The sequence below is a fragment of the Nuphar pumila genome, chromosome 17, assembly GCF_984573655.1.
Source record: "Nuphar pumila chromosome 17, dmNupPumi1.hap1.1, whole genome shotgun sequence".
In the NCBI taxonomy this organism is placed as follows: domain Eukaryota; kingdom Viridiplantae; phylum Streptophyta; class Magnoliopsida; order Nymphaeales; family Nymphaeaceae; genus Nuphar; species Nuphar pumila.
The window spans coordinates 60999850-61025868 of record NC_143265.1 but is presented as its reverse complement, the minus strand read 5'-3'; the positions used below and the strand labels follow the sequence as shown (position 1 = coordinate 61025868).

The 26019-nt window shown below is 39.4% G+C and overlaps 1 protein-coding gene across 1 annotated transcript in view; it reads right to left on the bottom strand.

The window, feature by feature from the left end:
- Nucleotides 1-26019, bottom strand: part of LOC149812025 (somatic embryogenesis receptor kinase 1-like) — an 87517-nt gene that overhangs the window by 40233 nt on the left and 21265 nt on the right. The window contains exons 2-4 of the mRNA XM_089992792.1: nucleotides 9192-9324; nucleotides 8686-8757; nucleotides 7807-7950 (exon numbers count right to left, since the gene is read on the bottom strand). Coding sequence (XP_089848918.1) covers nucleotides 7807-7950; nucleotides 8686-8757; nucleotides 9192-9324 — 349 coding nt within the window. The remainder of the gene's footprint in view (nucleotides 1-7806; nucleotides 7951-8685; nucleotides 8758-9191; nucleotides 9325-26019) is intronic.

Sequence of the window (26019 nt, the reverse complement as noted above, 5' to 3'; positions counted from 1 at the left end):
TTGGTATAAATACGTGAATCCTTGCGCATGAATCTTTGAAACCGTGCTTGTGAATGTTGTTTTACGTCCATGGTTATATTGGCATATATGGATGTGCACTTGGAAACACTTGTCGTGGAGATTTATGCTTTCACTGGACTGTTATGACTACGGTACGCATGAGTGTGAGCATGATTCAATTATTAGTAAGTCTTCTTGAACATGTACACTTGATTTATATGTGAAATGGTACATGTACACTCACACACTTAAAGAAACCACGGATTGGTTAAGACCCATATGTGATGTAAGTAACACACACATATTGAAAATGCATATGAATGAATTATGACATGCATACATGTTTGGGTTTATATTTGCATGAATATATATGCTTTTGGCATTTTGGGCCTAGTGTTATAAATGAAACACTAATTTGGTTTTATTATGTGATGCACCGATGGTCAAATTGGACCATCATCGGCCTGGAGAGCCATGGGTTTGGTTTTCTTTTATTTATGTTTTTAAAAGCATCACTTAAACCACATAAGATGGTTTGACACTTTACTATACTGTTCTATGTGTTTACACGGGCTGGAGCCCCGAATGGGTCCCCGCAAGGGAGGATGCGGGTTTTCACTTTACTTTTGCATATGGTGTTGCAAACTTAAAGAATAAACTTTAAATAAAAATAAAAAAGAATAAGAACAGTGTAATATACATTCTGAGATATCTCATCTGGAGTATGAGAATCTTAGATATCCGATCTTGGGGAGACTGTGAGGATACAAAAACTCTGTGTGCGTTGTTGCCCCTGAACCCGATATTGAGGTTCTTCTCCTGGCCACGGTTTTAGGGAGAGCCCGCCACTTTACCCGGGAGTGGTGTGTTAGTCACAGCTGTGAGTTTATGGTACCAAGGAAGTGGCACTTGTGGGCGTGGGGTGTCCCTTGTGTCCCCGACATTAGATGTGGAGGTTTAATGTTCCGATGGATGGTGTTGTTTCCTGATATCGGTCGAGGGCTAAGTTGGAACCCAGTAATAAAATACAAATTGTGTGTTAAACTACCCTGGGAACCTACTTGACCTCGGGGTTTGTACCCGTTTGGTGTATCCGCGGGCCACGGTAATTAAAAATAGGAAGTTAAGGATGTGTGCATCTAATAGGGCATGCATATGGAAAGATGAAACTTAAATGAAAGATAACAGAAGAAATCATGCATTGCACATAATCATGCATTTTTCTGTTATGCATTAGATCATGCATGATTGAATCATTCTTGATATCATGACATCATTTGGTGGTAGCATATGATTTACTTTGTGAAATCATGCTGAAAGGTTTGATTATTTAGTTATTGATATATGACACTGCTTTACTGTTCTTGACTGGTGAATATATGCAATTATTGGTAGTTATGGATATTTAAATGTTGCAAATTTTATATCTGTACTCACTCAAATCACTGCATGAAATTTTATCCATGTTCTTTCTCTCACCTGTTTTCTTTAGAAATAGTTGTGCTCAGAATTTCGGTTCTGACACCCTACTTTGTTGGTTTTTCACAGGATATGGTGAATAGTGAAGTTGGACATGCATATGGGGATGAATGAGTTATACTTGGGCTTGTCAGCTTCAGTAGAGGATATAGTGGCTCTTTCGTTTGTCTTTCAGTTCTTTTAATTTCTGCAATTGTTACTTTACTTTCAGTTGAAGAAAACCTTGTCTTTGAAATTTTCTTACTCATTAATAAAAGAGTTTTAGTTGGTTGATATGGATGATAATTGCAACTTCGTTTGTGGTGGATGGGCTATCCAATGAAAAGTGGAACTGTGAGGACCCCAGATCTCTGGGAAGGTTTCCGCAACTCTTAGAAAAAAAATCTGCATTTTTAAAGGGTATGGATTGGGGTCGTTACATCGGGGACACCCCACGCCCACAAGTGTCACTTCCTTGGTACCATAAACTCACAGCTGTGACTAACACACCACTCCCGGGTAAAGTGGCGGGCTCTCCCTAAAACCGTGGCCAGGAGAAGAACCTCAATATCGGGTTCAGGGGCAACAACGCACACGGAGTTTTTGTATCCTCACAATCTCCCCAAGACCGGATATCTAAGATTCTCATACTCCAGATGAGATCTCCCAGAATGTATATTACACTGTTCTTATTCATTATATTTTTAATTAAGTCCATTTCTTTAAGTTTTCCACACATATGCAAAAGTAAAGTGAAAACCCCGCATTCTCCCTTGCAGGGACCCATTCGGGACTCCAACCCGTATACACCACTAGAACAGTGTAGTAAAGTGCCAAACCATCTTATGTGGTTCAAGTGATGCAGCTAAAAACATATATAAAAGAAAACTCAACCCACGGCTCTCCAAGCCGATGAAGGTCCATTTAGGCCATCGAGGCATCACACCACAAAACAAAAGTAGTGTTTTATTTATAACACTAAGCCAAAGTGCCAAAATCATGTGCACTTATGAAAATCATAAACCCAAACATACGCATGTCATAATGCATTCATATGCATTTTCAATATGTGTGTGTTACCTACGTCACATATTGAAAATGTACGTTGTCATTTCTTGATTAATTTTATTATATCATGTGAACACCCATGCATGTAAATTCAAGCAATAAAGCATTAGTTTCATGATTGTTCATGCCCATGAAAACAACTAGACAACGATATTCAATCAAGCATATCAAATCAAGTCTAAGCCTATTAGCATTTTCATTCCCCTGTATGCAAAGAGCCAGGTCTAACATGATTAGCTAGTATTCTGAAAAATTAAAGTGCTAGGCTAAGCTTCCATATGAGCTACCCTATACATGGACAAGGATTCCATCGACCTGTCATTTGTCCACAAGCATGGACAATTAAGGAAATGACATTTATCATACTTTCCTTTGTAAAAATATAGTCCAGCACCATTCGGCTGGGCTGGGCAGGGTACCACCCAAATTTCAATATCATGCAAAAATTTTCATGCATGAGCATTTCTATCAACCTATCATGATGAGTATGATTAACAAAGAACCAACCATTGTGAGTGCCAATACATGCCTACCCAAAAGGAAGTGTTAAGTATATAAGTTAAGAGAACCTGTGACCAAAAATTTTAAAACAGCATATGTACATATCTTGTACAAATGGAAAGGAAATGTACTTATATATATAGATATATATATTGCTCCATTACGACACATTTCTCTAATAAGAATATAACTCGTATTTACATGGCACCACCATGGTTCACCTGAACCGCAAGCTCGAATAAGAACTTATTTTACTAAAATCATAAGTAACTTAAACTCAACAAATGTTGTGCTTGAACTTGACACCAATAAGTTTCTGTCATTACAACTAATCAACTAACACAGAACTGAAATCAATTATTTTGCTAGTTCATATACGGGAACAAGTAAGTCTCACATATTAAATCTGAAACAAAGGTAATATAGGAACTTAGTTCAAATTACAGGAATCAAAAGCAACTACCTTCACCAAGACTTAGCTAAACAGTTTCCTTTGATAAATAAACCCAGACTATTTCAAAACAGAATTTTATTTCTGTTATGTACTTAACAGGACATCACTGTAACCTGGAATATATGTAACAGGATTTGATTTTCATCCAATATGTTGAAAAACAGAGATCACAAACTAAATCCTAAACTTACATTGTGTAAAAAAAACTGTAAACACCAATGATGTAGAGTACAACACATGTGATTGGTCTTCACATGCAAGAGATGGCATCACAAAATATATCTAACTATGGATCCATCCTTAAGAACATCAGTTCATTCAATTATACCTATCAATTTATTCTACATGAGCCAACCGTCGGGCATCAAACATGTGGGTGATCTAGAGTATGGTTTTAAGACTCATCAAATTCAAATCAATGAAATGGGTACATGAATAAGCACAGGATCAGTTTTGTATATCCAATTTTTCAACACCTATCCAAAACATCGATTCTCATGAAATCAACAATGCCTGTGAATCATCTTAAATGAATCGATGCCTAGCATAAATCAACAACTCATGAAACTATTACCAATTTATTTCCTAAATAAAACTCAAGATTTCTGTAGCAAATAACGTTGAAACTGGGCATCCTGCTGAAACAAAAATTTAATTGAACCAAGATACAGAAATTTTTTTTTGTCATATTGTTTAGCACCCAAAATAAACAGATTCCGTTTCCCTCTTTCCCTTAAGTATTTAGGTTATTGGGTCCCAAAACCGAAATCCCCCAAACTTGGGGTTATCCATTTCAAAGAATCGGAAACCCCACGACTGGGGCTAATCCGATACCACAGCCTAACCCCCAAATCGATTGGGCTAGGGATTTTTGGAAAGTAGGGTTTAAAAAAAATCCCCAAATCGATTTGGGCTGGACTTGGTTTCAGTTTAGGGTTAGGTACAGTAAATCCCCAAATCGTTTGGGTTTTCGAAATGGGGAACAACCTAATCCCCAAATCCTCCCCTCAATCCACCCATGGAATCGAACCCATGTTCGATTCCTCACCCCGATTCCAAGAAGTACCGTACCTCTTGAAGAGTTTTCCGGCGATCGGAGGCTGTCGTGGCTGCAAGAGAAGGGTCGGCTGGGGTTGCTCCTTGCTGCTGCCGTGACAGGAGTCTCGCCGGAGGTCGGTGATGGCTGCTAGTTGCCGCAGCCCGCCGGCGACCTCTTCTTCCTCCGGTGCGCGCACGCAGACAGGGAGAGAGACGAGGGAGAGAGATGGGAGAGAGACGAGGCTGAGTGAAGAGGGCAAGACCCACTCTCCACTCCCCTCCTTTATCGGCCCCAGGCCCCCCCCTTCTTTGCCGAGATGGGCGCGGGGTCGTTACGCTCTGCGTAACCCCCCTGCGCCCCCCTTTTTGTTTTCCTGCTAGGTTTTATCGGGCAACCCTTATCGGGTTGCCCTTTTCATTTAACAGGGCAGAACATATGGGGTGGGGCTCGGGTCCGAACCCGAGACCCGCAACCCGGCCCCAAGTCAAAATGGATCCACAAGTTGGATCCGAATGGATCCAACTGTGGATCCTCGGATTAAATTTTAAAAACTTAAAAATTTTACTTATTTATTTATTAAATCGAGGTTTAAATCAATTAACCCTAATTACCCCCTTTATGGGTCCTAGATCCGTAATGTGGATCTAGGCCCAAATTGCATAAATTGGAGTATTTTATAATCAAAATTTTTGGGTTTTACACCTGGTCTGAGAAATGCACACCCTCACAAGGAGTTACTACCCTAGACAGATGGTCTGCCTGGTCTTGGACAATGCACTTCCACACAGGAATATACCGTCTTCGCAGGTTACCCGCTCTTAGACAATGCACTTCCTCACAGAGACTTACCGCTCTAGCCGGATTACCTGATCTGGTCATGCACACCCTCACAGAGAATCCTTTCGGAACAGTTCCTCAACGAGTATCATATCGTGATACATGCATCAATACAATTGACCACTCTCAGGGTCGATAGCCATCAACACGGGCATAAGCATGTATATAATCAAAGCATCACACCATACATCACTTCATATGGCATTAAAATTATAAAATCACACATTTAACCAATAAGGCTTCATGAACCAAAGTTCACTATTGAACTTAAATATTTATCGCATGCATTCATAATTGCATTTTACGTGGCATTTAAATCATATCATACATAAGCATATTATCCTACGCATCATATCATCGTCACAAAGAACAATGCACTCCGTAAATTGAACCCCGAAGCATGCGTAAACAAAACATGAGTTCTATGCATGCATACGTGAAGATGCACATTTCATAATACAAAGCAACTAAACCTCAACATACATAACTCCTACGTAGTTCGCGATTTACACATACGATAAAAGTCATATGCATTTTTCACCACATGAATCGATATATCACCTTAGATATAATTGTGTAAGGATTGGTCAAAATCTCATTGACCATCCTACCGTACATCATACGCATATATTTCTCAAGCAAATAAGACATACAAGTTCAAAACAATTTATAACATTTGCATGCTTTCTTCTATACAAGAATAAATGAGTTCATCATATGACAAGACAATATATATAACATTCACAGTATGCATCGAACACGACTTATACATGGCCATAGTAGTTATATGTGCACCATGTATCAAATTCATAGAAACACACAAAGCAGCACAAACCAAAGTATGATGACACACATTGCGTACATATTATACATTCATAAGTGCACAGGCATTCAAACCCACACACAGGTGTACCTGCAGCAAATACACTCCATATTCCGCTAACTACAATCATGACAAGCATGATCTCCGAACTACAATCACAAGAGTCCTAGATATCCACAACTAAGTGAAGTGTGTGAGCATAACTTGTATTTGCAATTCATTTAGATATTCAGTGCAACATCATGCTTACACAATTAGTGCATAAACATGCTCTCTATAAGTTCAGTTAAGGTATCTTACCTTAATAATGTGAAGAACAATGAATCGAAACTCAAAAGACCGAGGAGTTTTGAAGTTCGCAAAGACCGCTACCCAAGTAATACAACGAACCCTTCGTGTGCGATCGCAAATGCCAAAAACTCAAAAAATGTTAATTATAACAAGATTAGCCAAAAATAGCAAATTACCCTATAAATCATTACCAAGAGCCAAATAACACACAAATACACTCCAATAATTTACAAACTCCATCAAAAATATATTTAAATATAGTATATATATATATATAAATAATGATTTATAGCCCAAAATAGTTCTATAAATGCTAATTATACCCTGATTAACTTGAATGAACAAATGAATATGTAATAAATAAATAAATAAAATTCAAAAGCTAGAAACACATTTCTAATTTGGAGATAAAAAAAATGAGTTGTTTATTTATTAATAATCCTTAAAAATTATGGGTTTTACACCAACGGTCACATTTATGATCGTTGGATGGGTCCAACATCTATATGGTGGACCCCTTCCAACCAATTAAAAAGAAGGAAAAAGAAAAAAAAAGGCATATTCAAGACATGAATATGTGTGTTACATATGAAAGGACAGTTTTACCCCTAGAGGGTATTACAAAGTATATATATATATGAAATCTCTCTCTCTCTCTCTCTCTCTCTCTCTCTCTCTCTCTCTCTCTCTCTCTCTCTCTCTCTATATATATATATATATATATATATATATATATATATATATATATATGAGATACAATTTAACAAACTTTTGCAGTGTTTGATTGCCTTGCAGACCCCATGCAACAAATAGTCCCTGGAGACTTTGTCACCATAATCAAACACACCCTAGGAGATAGCGCATGCATTGAAATCTCCAAGTGTACCACCGAAGCTCTTATTAAATGTCCTCAAAGAGCCAATATGGATTTCTATCTTGATTATTGATATTATGTACCATTCATTGTTCAACATAGAAGCAGTAATGCAATTGCATCGTTCAGCACCTCTTTTCTTATGTCAAGTAGGTATTGCTATGGGCAAGACTGTGTACGACACAAGAATTTCTAAAAGTGTGGGGATCCTCAATTTCTTGATATATTTGAAATTTTGCTATTAAAACATGATTTTTATGGCGCCCTACAAAAAACTCAGTACAATAGATCTGCACATTAGATCTTCATAGATAAGCTACAAGGAACATTCATGACAGTATGTGTTAAATAAAACAATTTAGCCACAAGCTTTGTGAAATATAAATAGGTAAAATTAACAGCAGCAGCAAAAATTAGGAGTCAAAAAACAACATAACACAAAAAGCAAAACCATTGCTTACAGGAATCGTAGATTTGTAAGCTTGCCCAATGAGCTAGGAATGGCTCCAATAAATTTGTTCACATAAAGATCCAAACTGACCAGGCTGGAAAGATTCCCAAGTTCACTAGGTATTGGACCACTTAAATTGTTACTGTAGAGCTCCCTGCAAGACAGATTTTTTACTGGATGCCTTGCAGTGTAGATTTGTCCAAGTCACAAGAAAACTGATAAGCAATAAAATTGCATGGAACCTATTTCATACCATCTTTTATAATATCACATAATAAAATTTATCTATAAAAGCATGCTAAATACATGAATGAAGACACAAAACATAGGGCATGTTTGGAAGAGATAAAGATGTAGGAAAAGTGATGAAAAATGAAAAATCCATACGGATTTTTCGACCCTTCCAAACGAGAGAGACTTACACTGAGAGAGTTTTTCTAAAAAGTACACTTTTTGATAGGAAACATTCCTCCATGGGGGGGTGGAGGAATATTTCGACCAAGAGAAAATTTATTTTTACACTCCCCACCACCCATCTCACCACCACCCTCCTCCTCCCCTCTAATTTTTTTACATTTTCCCACTCTAGTTTTCTCATGTTACACAAACAAGCGAAAAACTTTATTTTGGAGAACTCATATCAAAAACTCTCATAGGCAAAACTTTCTTTTTCTATGAGAGCTTTTCTCTCTTCCAAACGTGCCCATAAAGCATACAACCATGGGAGAATCATAAATATAATTTTCTTGATGTTGCAAAACGTCAACTGCTAAAGGCACCAGACAATATATTAGAATTTAAAGAACTCAGCCCAAGTCCCTTCTAAATGATTCTAAGATGTTCTAATAACAGCTAAGAGTTCTGATATCCACCCACCAAAGCTACTTACAAGTATTGAAGATTGGTCAGCTGACCAAGTTGGGGGACCAACTGACCAGATAATGCTGCATTTCCAAGATCACTGCAACAAGCAAATAAGTTAATCTAGCAGTTTACCAAACTGTAAGAAAGAAACTCAAAGACAAATGATTATGCAAGCTTTCAAAAAGGAAGGAGAACTATTCAAGCAGTATGGTATAACACAAAGCATACCGGGAGAAATTACCATCCAATAATGAATTATGACTAAGCTTGTCTATAAATACAAGCAATTAACTGATATCAACTGACTCGTCCTATATGAAATTGGAACTATTGAAATTTAACACTGTATTTCATCAATAACAACTGCTGTTCTAACCATAAGATGACCAACTCATACAAAATAGGCAATCGTAAAGTGTACACATAAATAACAAACTTGTGACGGCTACAGGTGATAATGCTTGCACAGGAATCAATGTTATAAACCAAAAGAACAGAATCGCTGATGGAGAAAATTAATGGTTCACTTACACTCTTATTACACTATTATCGCTGTTGCATGTGACATGAAACCATGTGCATGGATTTACAAGGGTGGAATCCCAGCTCTGCAGCACACTGTTTGGGTCCTGTACTTTTAGTTTCAGTGCATTCAAAGCATCACCTATTCATAACAGCAGGGCATATTAAAAGTTAATCAGGTGATAAAAAGATACCATGACAAAAAGTAAATGGACCAGATGAAATTATCAAATACAAAGCGAAAAAAATTCTCGCGTACTATCACAAGAAGGCATACCATGGAAACATTGAAACTAATTAAGGCATTTCACAACAAAAGAGGCAAGGACAACTTTGGAGATTTCATAAACATATTTGTAATTTGACATTATTACCAAACCATGTGTCCTGCACTACCATGGTGTGTGCAGTGACACCTGTGCAGAAACCAAGCTATTTGACATGTGATCAGCATTGCCAACTGCAAGTACGTAAACAGGTAAGGTTCCTCAAATGCTGTTTGGCTTACTACCAGATAGTGTACGCCTTCACCTACCACTACAATACCTGTAGAACTCTGCTTGCTATAGAACAAGTCGTGTAGTAGCACACAAGTGCCATAACGTGCACATTAGTATGGGAAATGCCCAATAGGACATGAATGCATACCACTGTAATTGACAGTGGTGGCATGGCTATATGGTCCAACTCATGGAAGGATGTGCTTCAGAACAGAGAATTTGTCAAGCAATTGCGGATCAGATTTTGGTTGGTGCCCCAGAAGCACCCCTCGGATAAATTTTTTTCCTAAATGGAAGTTTCGAAACTAATGCTATGCAACAAAAGAGATTTGGTCAGTGTAAGCAAGAGACTTCCACCTAAACTCGCAACAATCGAGCAACAAACACAAATTTACGGGCCACTTTCACTGGATGGTATCATATCAGCCAAGAAACCTACAAACACATGGACCAAAACTGAGTAAAAATTATGTTATCAAAACAGCTGGGCAAGGCTTTAGACAGCATCAAGTTGAAGTTCCTCTCATACATGCATGTCGCTACCACAATATGGTCCAATGGTGACGGCTAGGAGGGGCAGTCACTGTTTTTCGTAATATGGTGACTGCCCAAGCGTCACTAATATTGTGGCAAGGAAGAGGCCACTAAAATAGCAACTTCCCATATCGTTTCCTAAAAGATTTGCCTTCCCGCATATGCTTATCTCTCTCACGTACCCTTCTTTATCTTTTACTCCTTGTTCAAGACTCTTACAGGTTCTCGTTGGTGTTGCTTGAGGAGGAGAAAGCAAACTCTCTCTCACACACACACACATACACACATTTTTTTTCTAGGTTCTGTTTTACATCATGGGCATAAACTCTGATTTGTAGCTGATCTGTGTTGCTTTGTTTTCTGTTTGATGTTAGGGTTTCAGTTGAAGCTCCATTCAAGTATGGTTCGGTCTCCGCTGATATATGCAGCCATCCTCTTGCATGTTATCTCTCTCTCTCCAATTTTTTTTTTCTAGGTTTTGTTTCACATTATGGGCAAAAAAACTAACTCCATAGCGGATCTGATGTTGATTTTTTTTCTGTTTGGTGCCCATTGTGATCCTAAGGATTAGGGAAATGCCCTTATTTTTGAAGAAAGAAAAGAGAGAATAACATATGGTGTGAAAGGAATGGAAGATGTCCGCTTTATACCTCATAAAAGCTTGTTCTCATTTTTATGAACCCAATATATATATATATATATATATATATATATATATTTCATATGCTTTCACTTTTCATTATTGCTACCTTTTCTTTTCCATGCCTGCAGGTACTCACATCTAATGATTTGAACTTGAATAATATTCCCCGTCATCTCTTGAAGTGTTCTTGTACAGCTATTCTTTACTTGTAGGATGGTGATAAGAAAGATGAAGCTGCACAGGATGAAGCATCCAAAAAGAAAGCTTATTCATACTCTGAAGACGATGAACAGGGTGCACAGCAAAAGGAAAAGGGATTTCAAATAAAAAGAAAATGATCTAGCATAAAAAGAAAGATGAGGCTTATTGTTTTTAACTTTGGGAATAACTTGTTCACGGTAGATTGTGTTTTTTTGCAGCTTCAGCATCAAATGAAGATAGCAAAACTGAAACAGATATGCTCAAGGCTGATGTGGTTGAGGTATGCTTTCTATACATATCAGATACAAAAAATAGGTATCTAATATTATTTTTTAACTGTAGTGGGAATTGTTCGAAACGCGAGGGCTAAGGTATATAAGGAGGTTTATGACAAGTTGGATACAAAAGAAGGCGAGAAGGATATTTATAGGCTTGCAAAGATAAGAGATAGGAAATCGAAGGATTTGGGTATGGTTAGATGTATCAAAGATGAAACGCAAAGGGTTTTAGTCAAAGATGAGGAGATTAAGGAGAGATGGAAAGATTATTTTGATAAGCTATTTAATGATAGTCATGCTCAAGATCTTGGAGACTTCTCCATTCCTTTTCATGAGATAAATCGTGACTTCATGCGCAAGATTCAAAAGAAAGAAATTGCAGAGGCTTTGAAGAAAATGAAATCAAGAAGGGCAGTTGGCCCAGATGGTATACCTATCGAGGCTTGGAAATGCTTGGGAGAGAAAGGTTTAGAATGGTTGACAAATCTTTTTAACTTGATTTGGCGAACAAATAAGATGCCTAATGAGTGGAGGAAGAGTACTTTGGTGCCTTTATATAAGAATAAGGGTGATATACAAGATTGCACAAACTATCGTGGTATAAAACTCATGAGTCATACTATGAAACTTTGGGAGAGGGTGATTGAGTCTAGGTTGAGGAAGGTTGTCATGATATCGGAGAATCAATTTGGTTTTATGCCTGGAAGATCAACTATGGAAGCTATACATCTTCTTAGACAACTTATTGAAAGATATAGAGAGAGGAACAAAGATTTGCATATGGTTTTTATTGATTTAGAGAAGGCATACGATAGAGTACCTAGGGACGTTCTCTGGTGGACAATGATGAAGAAAGGTGTTTCTCTCAAGTACATTAGTATAATTAAAGATATGTATGAAGGAGTAGTAACCAATGTCCGCACTTGTGGAGGGGTGACAACCAATTTCCCGATAACGGTTGGGTTACATCAAGGATCTGCTTTAAGCCATTTCCTATTTGCAATAGTGATGGATGAGCTTACGAGATCAATTCAAGAAAATGTACCGTGGTGTATGTTGTTTGCTGATGATATTGTTTTGATTGATGAGTCTAGAGCTGGGGTTAATGCTAAGTTAGAATTATGGAGACAGACATTGGAAGCTAGAGGTTTTAAGTTGAGTAAGAGTAAGACTGAATATATGGAATGTCGGTTTAGTAAGCAACGAAGTAGTGATGGGAGTGTAGTGAAGCTTGGTGAGCAAGATATACCGGTGAATGATTATTTCAAATATTTGGGATCCATCATTCAAAAGTATGGAGAAATTGATGAAGATGTAAATCATAGGATAAAGGTTGGGTGGATGAAATGGAAAAGTGCTACTGGAGTGCTGTGCGATCGTAGAATGCCATTGCGGTTGAAGGGAAAGTTTTATAGGACGACTATTAGACCCGCTTTACTATATGGTACGGAATGTTGGGCTGCCAAGAGACATCATATTCAAAAAATGAGTGTAGCTGAGATGCGGATGCTTAGATGGATGTGCGGAAATACAATAAAAGATAAGATTCGGAACGAAGAGATACGTAAGAAGGTAGGTGTTGCACCCATTGAAAATAAGATGCGAGAGAATCGTTTACGGTGGTTTGGACATATTCGGCGAAGGCCTAATGATGCTCCAGTTAGAAGGTTGGAGAAATGGGAAAATATATTAGTTAAAAGAGGTCGGGGTAGGCCTAGGAAGACTTGGATGGAGATGATAGGAAAGGATATGAATGCTTTGAACCTCACCGAGGACATGGCGTTGGATAGAAATGATTGGAGGAAAAGGATTCATGTGGAAGACCCAAAATGAATTTCTTTTTTGGTTCATATCGCTGACCCCAATTGTTTTGGGATGAAGGCGTAGTTGTTGTTGTTGTTGTTGTAGTGGGAATTGTGGCGACGGCTTCAGCCGTCACTATAATGAAATGGATTCAATCCAATAGACATGCAAGAACAACCAAATCACCCACACAAGGGTCAAATAATCTTTGTTATTGAAAGAAAGCAACGAACGAGGAGAGAGAGGCTCTGAGGGCTGCAGAGAAAATCCAATACAGGTCTGCGTGTTTTGCTTCTTATTAAGTAGGCTTCTGTACAGTGATTAGGGTACGAAAATACCCATTACATGTTATACAAATATTACAACATGCCATTAATGAGCATGTGTTAATAAACAAGATAAGTTGGGTCTGGATCCTGAGATCCAGATCCAGTCGTGAATGGTGTCTTTTCACCCTCCCTCAAGGTGTACATGGTTTTGAACCATGAACAACTTGCCTTTTAACATCCAAAATTTATCCTTGATAAGTCCTTTTGTAAACAAGTCAGCAACTTGATCAGCAGTCCGAACATATTCTGGTTCAATTTCCTTTTCTTCGACCTTCTGTCTTACAAAATGTTTATCAATTTCAATATGTTTGGCACGACTGTGGTAGATGGGATTGAATGACATGTTGATAGCACTTTGATTATCACACAAGAGAACGCTTTTGAAAATCGATTCTCCTACTTCTGTCAACAGATGTCTGATCCATGTTACTTCAGCTGTAGTTGCTGCCATTGATCTATACTCTGCTTCTGTGCTCGACCTCGCTATGGCTTTTTGCTTCTTACTGCTCCAGGAGACAAGATTTAGGCCAATAAAAATGCAGTATCCTGAAACTGATCTACGCTCATCTGGATCTCCTGCCCAATCTGCATCTGTGTAAGTAAGAAGCTCATACATGTGATGGCCATGCATAATCTTTCTGTATTGAAGACCATCTCCAACAGTTCCCTTCAAATATCGAAGAATGCGTTTAACAACTTCCATATGCCCAATATGTGGTTCATGCATAAACTGAGATACCTGATTGACAGAATAGACAATGTCAGGTCGAGTAAAGGTAAGATACTGAAGCATTCCTACTATCCTACGATATCTTGTAGGGTCCTCATACAGATCTCCATCTTGGGAACTAAGTTTCTGATGAAGTACACTGGGTGTGCTTATAGGCTTGCAATCAGTCATATCTGCCTTGCTAAGAACGTGTCATGCCTTCAGCAGTCCTGTCAACTTCTACTCTAAGAAAGTATCGCAGTTTACCAAGATCCTTCATCTTGAATCTATGATTCAGAAGTTCTTTAACCTATTCAATATGTTCATTAGAGTTACCTGTAATGATAATGTCATCAACATATATCAATAACAGGGTAACTACATCTTTGCATTTGAATATGAAAAGAGAATGGTCGAGAAGAGACCGAATAAAGCCATATTTTTCTACTTCAAGCGAAAAACTGTCAAACCAAGATCGAGATGCTTGCTTCAGACCATATATAGCTCTCTTTAACTTGCACACGTATTCTTTAGAGTTTCCTTCTGCATACCCAGTGGGTTTCTTCACGTATACTTCCTCCTTTAGAGTTTCATGTAGAAACGCATTTTTCACATCCAGTTGACTGAGAGTCCATTGGTGTTCAATGGCCAATGATAGTATGATGTGGATAGTGCCCATTTTCACGACCGGACTGAAAGTCTCATCATAATCTTGTCCTTGCTTCTGTGTAAAGCCTTTAGCAACCAGCCCAGCCTTGTATCGTTCGATAGTCCCATCCGGCTTATACTTTATCTTATACATCCACTTCGATCCAACCACATTTCGATTGTGGGGTCTGGGAACAATATCCCAAGTCCCACATTCATGAAGGGTCTCCATTTCTTTGTTCATAGCTTCAATCCATCTCTTAGAATTTATTGCTTGATAAAATGTTGTGGGTTGATCCTCCTTGCCCAAAGAGGCTAAGAAGAGTTGAAAATCCATTGTAAAATTCTCATAACTAACCCACCTATCAATAGGATGTCGAGATCGGGTAGACCTTCCGTGAATAGCTGATTGAATGGAAACAGGATGATTCTGCTCCTGATTAGAGCTGAGGGGTATCTCCTTCTCACGTCGAGAGTAAACAATGCCTTTATATCTTTCTGGAGCCGATAGCGACTCAGAAATCACACTTTCCTGAGGTCTTTGCTCAGCAGTAGATACGTTTCCCCTCATCTCTTTGATGACATTCATAGGAACAAACATCATCAATACTAGAAAAGAGATCTGAGTTTAACCAAGGATGGTAAACTTCAATTTCAGGAGGAGTGATAGCATTATGACCAAAATTTGATTCGGCAAACACAACATTTCTGGATATTTTGATGCGCTTGCTTACGGGATCATAACATCTGTAGCCTATGTCACATGGGTGCGGGTGCGGGTGCGGGTGCGGGTGCGACACGGGTGCGGCACAATTTTAAAATTTTTGGACACGGGGACTCGGCAAATATATATATATATATATATATATATATATATATATATATATATATATATATATATATAAAATTTTATTGAGATTGTTGAAAACATTTATACGGTATTGACTTTTCCTGTTATGTGAGATTTTTGTGATTCATCTTCTCAAAATTTACTAAGTGTGTTAAATAATTTCTAGTTTAAAATATCATGGAGATGGAAGCCTTTTTATTAACTGAAACATTCTTTTCTTTAGGTATTGGATTTCTTCAATAGTCGCATGGATGCACAAAATGTATTTATTTTATTTTATTTTATTTTTAAAATGCCACAGTGTGACTGTGCACAGGCACAGTCCACAGCACTGTGACTGTGCACAGTCACAGTCACAGACTGTGCAACTGTGCACAGTCACACAGTCACAGACTGTGCACAGTTTGTGACTGTGCACACTGCACAGCCTGTGACTGTGCACAGTCACAGTCTGTGACTGCAGCACAGTCACAGTCTGTGCCTCTTTTTATATATATATTTTTAAATAAAAAATATAAAAATTTGATTTTTTAGGGACATTTTTGGACTCGGTCAAAGTTGACCGAGTCCAAAATGTAGACGGACTCGGCCTGGACTCGTTGACCGAGTCCGGGCCGAGTCCGAAGCCGCACCCGTGTCGGGGCGTGTCGACTCGGGTGCGGCACCTCCTTAGCCGAGTCCGTGTGACATAGTCTGTAGCCTTTGTAATCATCAACGTATCCAACGAATCTGCACTTTAAGGCCTTATCCTGAAACTTATGCCGCATTGAACTGTTAATATGAACATAACATACACACCCGAATACACGCAAATCATGATAATTTGGATGCACACCATGCAAAGAGAAATAGGGTGATTTGTTTTTCAAGATGTTCATGCGCAATCGATTTATGACAGACTGTTGTATGAAAGGCTTTTGTCCAGAAGGTAACTGGAAGATTACTATCATGCTCATTGCACTCTCGACAATATGGCGATGTTTTCGCTCAGCAATCTCATTCTGTTGAGGTGTATGAGGGCAAGACACCTACCTACTTATTCCATTTGTCTGAAGGAAACTAATAAAGTCATTTGAAGAGAATTCACCCCCTCCATGACATTGAAAACAAATGATATTCTCAGAGAATTGATTCTGAACAAAGGAATGAAAGTTCTAAAATAACTTAAAGGTTTCAGATTTATTTTTCATAAAGAAAATCCATGTGTATCTAGAATAGCTATCAACAAAGATGAGATAATATTTAGTGTCAGACATGGAAGAAACTGGAGTCGGGCCCCAAACATTTGAGCATATAATCTCGAATGGTCTTGAAGCTCTTTTATTAATGGAATGAAAAGAAGAACATGACTCTTACACTGAAGACAACTAGAACATTTTTTATTGTTGACACTTAAACTTAGACTTGACTTGAGAATAAGACTACTTGAAACAAGCTTATCAATAAAACGACTACTACAATGACCCAAACGACCATGCCAAAGATTCGGCTCAATACATTCAGAAAGATTAAAAACACTGTCAGGAAGAACTGAGGATGATGGCGTGAGCTTCAAGGCGGAATCAACAGACTGAATACCAGATGAAGGATTCTCTTGGAATACATACATATTCCCTTGTCGTTTTCCTTCAGCGAATGTTTCCCTTGTGTGAAGGTCCTTAACACAAACAGAGAAAGGAGTAAACTCGACTGAAGCATTAATGCCATCTACAAACTTAGAGACAAACAATATTTTTCTTGATGTTAGGAGCATGGATGACATTTGAAAGAGCAAGAGAAGAGTTGGACATAGGAATTACAGAGTTTCCAATGTGTGAAATATGGTGGTGAGACCCATCTCCAATGACTATACTATTTCTACCAACATAAGGAACAAGATTTAGGAGCTTACCAGCATCACCAGTGACATGAGTGGCTGCACCAGAATCAACATACCAAGTGTCTTGATCATTCTGTTTGATATTTAATTCAGCCAAAGCAGACAATAACAGTTCTTTGACTTCTCCACTATTTTTCAATGTATTTGTTCCATTTCTTGTCTCCAATTGCTTTCCTCTATTTTGCGAGTTAAACCAGCAATTTGCCTTTATGTGTCCCCTTTTGTTGCAAAGAAAGCAGGTAGGTATGGTCCTTTGCCTTTGCAGATTAGGAGGCATACTGGGAATAGGTAATATTTCACGAGTTTCTTGTCCATTCCTCTCTTGACTTCCTCTTTCTCTAGATTCATACCTGCCACGTCCACGACCATAGGCGACTCCTGTGACAAAAATGTTGTGGGCTCCAACGGGGTTGTGATTACCTTCAAAGAATCCTTTCAAAGTCATCACATACTGTAAGAGCTTAGCACGAAGATCTTCAAATGTAGGTAAGTCTGGCAAACACAGCAAGGAAGTAACCATCATATGATAATCGGGTCCCAGCCCGCTTAAAGTTTGTTGCACCATATCTTTGTCGTTAACCGCGCATCCCACTATAGCCAACTGATCTGTGATGGTTTTCATTTTGTTTAAGTACTCCATGACAGTCATGGAGTCCTTTCTCAGCATTTGAAATTCTTTCTTTAAAAATAAAACTTTTGCCTGAGAAACTTGAGAGTACGTCTGAACGAGACGATGCCATAACTGCATAGCTGTGCAGTCATCGGGGATTGCCACAAGCACCTCTTGTGACAGGGTGGAAGTGATGTAGGCAACCAAAGCCTGATCTCGCTTCATCCAGGATATATATTCTGGATTCCTGACAAAAGTAATGGAAGTGTCACCCTCCCCAGTCTTGCCATCTTGTGATATGAACTCTGAAAGAACAGAAACAGAGTCATCTAGATGCCTAGAAAGATCCTGACTTCTTATGAATGGGATGATTTGTTTTTTCCAGGTAAGAAAATTGGAGTTGTTCAGTTTTTCTGACACAAGTTGGCTAAGAAAGTTGGAAGAAAGTACAGATTGAGAAGAAAAAGAATCCATAGGTAATTGAAGGTGGAAGGAAAAGAATATTGGAGTAGAACGAAAAATAGTCAGAAACAAAGGTCAAAACAAATACGAAATTTCAGAAAGCTTAGACCCGGCTGCCTTTTTTTTTTTTTACAGCAGACCCGAGTCAGAAAACAAATTTATGCAGTAAACTGATTTGAATGAAAATCAGTTAATAAGAAGCAGAACAGAAACACGTTATTTGGATATAACGTGTTTTTTTTTTAAAGATGCAAAGGGCTTAATCTGATTTTGGATGAAACGATATTATAAAACGTAAAGAAAAAGAAATCTGAATCTGTCCAACGATATTCTAGATGAGGGACAAACAATTAATAAAGTCACACAAGAATTTGCTCTTGCGTGACCATATGGAATCACGTCAAACTGCGTGAAAGGGAAAAGTAAATGCAAAAGACTCTGATGACGATTAAAGGAAAGAGGATTGATGAGATGCAGACCTTAGAGATAGGAGAAAGAAGAAACAGAATACCTTAGAGATAGGAAGGCAACGAGGAAGGATTACCTTGGAGGAAGACGTTGAAGAGAGAACCTGGAACCTGTCGCTCTGATACCATGAAAGAAAGCAACGAACGAGGAGAGAGAGGCTCTGAGGGCTGCAGAGAAAACCCAATACAGGTCTGCGTGTTTTGCTTCTTATTAAGTAGGCTTCTGTATAGTGATTAGGGTACGAAAATACCCATTACATGTTATACAAATATTACAACATGCCATTAATGAGCATGTGTTAATAAACAAGATAAGTTGGGTCTGGATCCTGAGATCCAGATCCAGTCGTGAATGGTGTCTTTTCAGTTATTGCATAGAAACACTTTAGAAGACTTAGGAATACAAGGGGCACTAGGGACTATTTATAATACAATGAGGAACTAAAGGGGGCAGCACCATATGGCTGTTGGGTTGCTCCCAACTGACCGTTGGGGGCAGCTTCAACAGCTACATGGAGTTGTCCCATCAAGTATGAAAAAGACTTATGATTAAAGAAATAAAAAAATAAAAGCCAAAAAATAAAAATGATCAGCCCCTAATGAGCTGACGCTTATGACAGTAAAAAAAACGAAATACCTCCAATGGGTATTTCGGTTTACATAGGTATATATGTATATCTTTAACACCCCCCTTCAAACTTATGGTAGAACAATCGAGAGTTTGCCAAGTAGAAAATGAAATCTAGGTGACGGGAGCACTTTAGTGAAGAAGTTCGCAAGTTGGTACTCCGATGCAATGTAGGGTAGTGTGATGGTCTTTCTCAGAAATTCTTCACGAACATAGTGGCAATCAATTTCAATATCTTTTGTCCTCTCATGGAATGAATGATTGCTAGTAATGTAAACCGTGCTCTTGTTGTCACAACATAGTTTGGAGGGTTGTACGACGTGAATTCCCAAATTCTCTCATAGTTGTCGCAACCATACTAACTCAGACGTGGTCCGATCCAAATCTGGATCTGAACTGACAAACTGCTCAATTTTAAAAAAATTTGTGATTTTCGAGTCAAACGTAGCCCGAATCAAGGAAAATAAAATATCGTTGCGCTCAAAATTTTGAGACGCATCTAACGATATATATAACTCGAAATTCGCTTCCAAAATTTGCCCAAAAATAACCTAAATTTCGCTTGAATTTAAAGGTCAAAAATAAAACTCTTCTTCACGTTTTAAGTAGCTCGTTTAGGCCTTGGCAATGAGACTTGGGTCAAGCCCAAACTCAAAAGCATCGGTCTAATATCGAGGTTAAAACGATTTTTCTTCCATACTTGGCCAAATTTTCGAAAACTCATAAAATGACTAAATATAAAAATATGTGATATTACAGAATTACCTATAAAAACACATAAACTAGTGGTTGAGCATTTATCATTTATCCTATCTCCACTCAGAATCAGAATATGCAATGACTTCTAACGAGGAAGAGGATGATAAAAATAATCAATAATTAATGAAATTCTTAATATATCTAACAATTCTCATTACAACACTCATATATATTGTAGTGAGAGCATGCTAAAATTGACTAACAAAATGAATAGCATAAGAAATATCAGGATGAGTAATAGAAAGATAAGACAAAACTTTAATCATTTGTTTGTACGAAGTTGAATCTTCCAAAGGTTCTCCATTATCTTTCTTCACTTTTGCATTTATAACCTCCGGAGTATCAACCCCTTTTTCATCCGAGAGTCTTGATCGTTCAATGATCTTTGTTGCATACTTAATCTATGACAAAAAAATAACCACGATGTGAGTAAGCCACTTCTATTACAAGAAAATATCGTAAAAAACCAAGGTCTCTCATATCAAAGTTATCTTTAAGCACATTTTGATATGATTAACTTTCTGCTTGTCACCTCCTGTGATTATCATATCATCTACGTAAAATAATAATGTCATCATTCCTGCATTGAAAGACTTAACAAATAACGCAGTGTCAGTAAAAAAAGATTCAAAATGAAGTTGTGTCATCACATTATTGAATCTATCATCCCAAGCTTTGAGAGTTTGTTTTAAGCCATACAAGACTTTTCGTAACCAAAGGGTTTCCCCACGTGCTAAAGTCAAACCTAGTGGAGGATTCATGTAAACCTCCTCATTCAGATTATCATTCATAAAAGCATTTTTTAAGTCTATTTGAGAGATAGGCCATTTTCTAATTGATGTTATAGAAATGTGAGTTCTAACAGTAGTCATTCGAGCAACTGGAGCAAACGTCTCGTCGTAGTCTATTTCATATTCTTGACTGTATCCCTTGGCTATTAACATATCTTTGCATCTTTCTAATGTTTCATCCCATTTAATTTTTATCTTGTAGACCCATCTATTGTAAAAGCCCACAAATTAAAAATAATAATAATAAATTCAAACCCGGGTCAGGGCCAGGCCCGTTAGGGTTAAAACACGGAGGGGCGAGAGTTCTTTTAAACCCTCTTTTCCCCTCGTGTGTCGCACTCCCCCTTTACGAAAAAAGGGAAACCATTTGAGGGCTTCCCGAACCGCACCCCGCACCCCCCTGTTTTAAAAACACGAGAGGGAAGACGGGAGGCCCTCACCTCGCGTCCCCTCCTCTTCCCTCCCTGCGCTCTGTCTCTCCTCCTCTCCCTCTCTCTCACTCCTTGTGTGCGACGCCGGCCGCCGTCGACGTCAGCCCCCCTTCCCTCACAGGTACGCCCTTCCACCCTTCTCTCTCTTCTTCTTCCTTTGTTCTTCTTCTTCCTCTGCGCTCGTCGGGAGGTCAGGAGGAGGTCGGCAGCCCCTTGTCGTGCCCTCCCACTCTCTCTTTTTGGTTCGCCGAGAGGCCGACAGGAGGCCGGGGGGGCTGTCACGCTTTCCCCCTCTCCCTCGGTCAGTTGGGAGGCCAGTGGCCCCTGCCGTGGCCACCCCCTCTTCCTCTTTGGCTGCCAGAGAGCCGGCAGGAGGCCGGCGGCCCCCTGCCGCACTCTACCCCTTCTCCCCTTTTCTTCTACATTCGTCGAGAGGCCGGCAGGAGGCCGATAGCCCCCTGTCGCACCTCCCCTCTCTCCTTGTATTTGACAGGAGGCCGGCAGCCCCCTGCCGTGCCTTCCCCTGCTCCCTCTGTTTGCCAGAGGGTCGGCAGCCCCTGTCGTGCCCTCCCTTTCTCTCTGTTCCCCCCTCCCTTTCCGTTGTCGGCAGGCAGGGGCTCGTCCCCTACCGCCTCGTGGATTTTTAACAGGCAGGGGCTTGCCCCCTGCCACCTCTGGGACCTCGGCAGGCAGGGGCAATGCCCCTACCGCCCTTCTGTTTTCGGCAGGCAGGGGCGACGCCCCTGCCGCCTCTCTGTTTGCAGCAGGCAGGCACTCGCCCCCTGCCACCTCTCTGATTTCTGCAGGCAGAGGAACGCCCCTGCCGCCTCTCTTTTTTGGTCGACAAGCAGGGGCGATGCCTCTGCCTGATTCCCCTTGTTTAGCAGGGCAGTTAGTGCACGCCACCATGTGTCGGGACGTTGCAAGTTCAAAACCCCATGTTACGTCGTATTGGGGGCCAGCTTAACCTCAGCTTTCGGGTTAGTCGGGTAGGACCCACTCCTGTCACCCCTTACTTCCTCTGTATGGGGTCGACCCCAACTCGATCAACGCTTCCTGTATTTCGATAATCACTTTTATTTGTTTACAGTACACACGACGGATCTTGCTCGTGCTCCGCGGCCCGAGTCCTTCATTACCTATGCTCTGAGATGATCGCAACCTCGCAACTTCCCAATGTAGGGGAAAGTTGTGCAAAAAGGGAAGTAGATAAACCAGAGTTACCAGTCGAGGAAGCGGGAGCGGGAAGCGAGGCACTTTCAAAATTTTAGGAAGCGGGAAGCGTGGGACTACTTATACCATGTAATAAACCCAAATATTAAAACAGAAGATTTTTTGAACTTCAAAGTACCACTACATGAGAACTCAAATCCCTACCAGTCATACAACTATACCATTAGATTTCGTGCAGCTTCCATATGAAAGAAGAAAGATAACCAAATAAACTCAATTAAAACACAAAATGTGAAATGCTTCTCAACCAATATACTGTTCTTTTCTTTAATGGGACTCACATAAGAATATAAATCACCATCGTATTGATAACACAAAAGATAAAGACCACCATGTTATTGCAACAGAAAAATGAAACAAATAGTCTCTAACAATCCCCTATTCCCTAAATGTACCCTCTAGAGAGAATGAAGGGATCAAACCTGCAACACAAACCTCTACTCACGAGTTGAACCTCACACAAGTCAGACACCAGCCCTATATCACTTGAAAACTCTTCATCAATGCGAAATACGGGCCCACCATTTGGGGGAAACAATTTGGATGGGTTGAAACAGGTCTAAAGTCTAAACTCATTGACTGACCTTATTTCCCCACCTTAACGCCCTCTGAGTAGCCACACAAATCTCATATTTCCAGAAAGTGCACCAAAATAAAATTAAGTTAGACAATGATGTCCCAAACCCTAGGTAGAAAATCGGATCTCCAAGGACCAAAACTTTCAGAAAATAAAACTGATAAGCTTTCTGTTTTCAGAAGATCAAGGTTACAGTTACAAGGCAACGGTAAGCTATAAGCAACCCAATAAATAATGATAAACATAGATAGAATAAATTGTTTCCAACAGCATGCACATGAATAAGCAATTCTGCAGAATCGACAAAGAGTGTAAAACATATTCACATTTCGTCATGCTATTCATAACCTAAATGTCATATTGTATGACTGCAGAAGGATTGCTTGTTCCCTGAAAACGAAAGGGAGAAGAGAGATGGAGGGAAGAGATGAAAAGAGAGAGGTCGTGGGAGATACAGAGAGAAGAGATGGAAAGAGAGAGGTCGTGGGAGATACAGAGAGAAGAGATGGAGAGAGGAGAGTACGTACCTGAATGGATTCATCGCCATGGAGGTCGCCGGATGTCGGTGAAGGTCGCCGGATTCTGGGTTTCGCCGATCGGTTGCCAGAGAGGAGAGAAGGGAGGAGACTCGGATTGAGTTGCGTGAAAAAACCCTAAAGCCCTTTCGAGTTTTGTTTTCACGGGTTTTTCAAAATCTCTTTTTTGCCCTTTTTAAAAAACTCGTTCTTTTAATTTTTTTTGGAAAAAAATTTTAAAAAAAAGACATGTAAATTTGCCCCTTCGTACCCCTTTAATGGGGTGCGCACCCCATTAAAGGGGTACGCGCTTCCCATTTGAAATATGTGCTTCCCCACGCGTTTCAGAAGAGCGACGATTCGCGCTTCCGAAGCGTGTATCGAGGAAGCGCGCTTCCCCTTCTATAGGGGCGCTTTCGGTAACTCTGTGATAAACCGAATTAAGTTGAGATAATTAAAATGGCCATGCTGGATATGCCTAGATTTACTTTGTTTTTCTTGTACTTATTTGCTTTGCGTATTTACTTGCATGCACGCTTATTGGTCGAGGTACGATTTCGTACCTCGTGTATTATTTGCACATTTACTTGCTTGCTCGGATATTTAGCTGAGGTACGGTTTCGTACCTCGTGTGTTGCTTGCCCATCTTTTTGGTCGAGGTACGGTTTCGTACCTCGTGCATTTTGCTTATGCATTTTTTGCTTAATGTGCAATTTTGCACATCAAGTATTGCTTAGTAGTTTGTTGTCACGCTATAATGTGCAATTGCTCGTAGTTGTGGTATACAAGTAAATGCAGCATTTTATATATCCTGTTTTCGCTCATCTTCAAAAGATGTGGGTTGCACTTGTGCGCAACCGTTCTTTTTAAAAGGATTCCTTATGCGAATCCAGTTTTCAAATGCACCGTTTTGCAAAAGCAAAGATTGAAAATCTTGCAGGTTACGAAAGTGCAATTAAGTTTTCCCAAGTCGGCATTTTCAAAAAGAATGTTTTACAACTATAATTTGATATTTTGATATGACTCAAAAACTCTGAAAAGGGTTACAACTTATCGAGTGTGCAGTCTTGCAAGGCAAGCTCAAAGGTTTTGGGAGTTGCGATATAACAATCAAGTCTCCTAAATTGACGTGTCTTTGGAAAATAAAAGCAAGATTCGTGATGATCTCCTGCATGCAATATTGTATTGTCACTCCAAAAGAGAGAATACGACATCTGAGCATTTTCTGATTTGCATTGAATCTTAGTGTAATTTTTTTGTTGGGGTTTCTGTTGAGAAACATATACCCCTTTTGTCGTAACGTACTTGTAGACATGCACGGCATGGTAGTAGTATGATGATCGAATGAGAGATCTGAGGCGATCATGTATCGTGCAGTATGCCATTGTTGTTAATATAATTTAAAAGACTTGATATTGTCAAACTGAGAAATTACTGTATCACTTCTTTTATGAAAGATAAATGTTGGGGTTTATTTTGAGAAAGTGTTACTCTTTTATCGTAGTCGTACCTTTTGACGGGTATGGCCGTACCTTTGGACAGATACGTCATGTTGGTGTTATGATGGTCGGATGATGAGGTTGTGGCAACCTCGAAACGTCCAAATGACATACATGGCAAATTTAAACTAAAATTATTGCATTGCTTTATGTTACCCTTTCATCATAGTCATACTTGTAGACATGTACGATTGTACCTTTGGACAGGTACGTCACGTGTATGTTACGATGATTGGATGAGGAAATTGTGGCAACCTCGATGTGTGCAAATGGCACAATGCTGAGATCACCTAAAATTGTAATGATTATGCCTTCATAGGCAAGATGCTCGAGTTGGGTCGAAAGACCAGAGCATGCAGAATGGGTCTTCAGTTAACTAACCTCTGATGCACTCATTTGACCCGCTGACTCCCGTCAAGAGAGAGGACGGGAAGGTATGAAAATTCTGATGAACAGGTTGTTAACAACCACCCCACGAGCAAATGACTCGG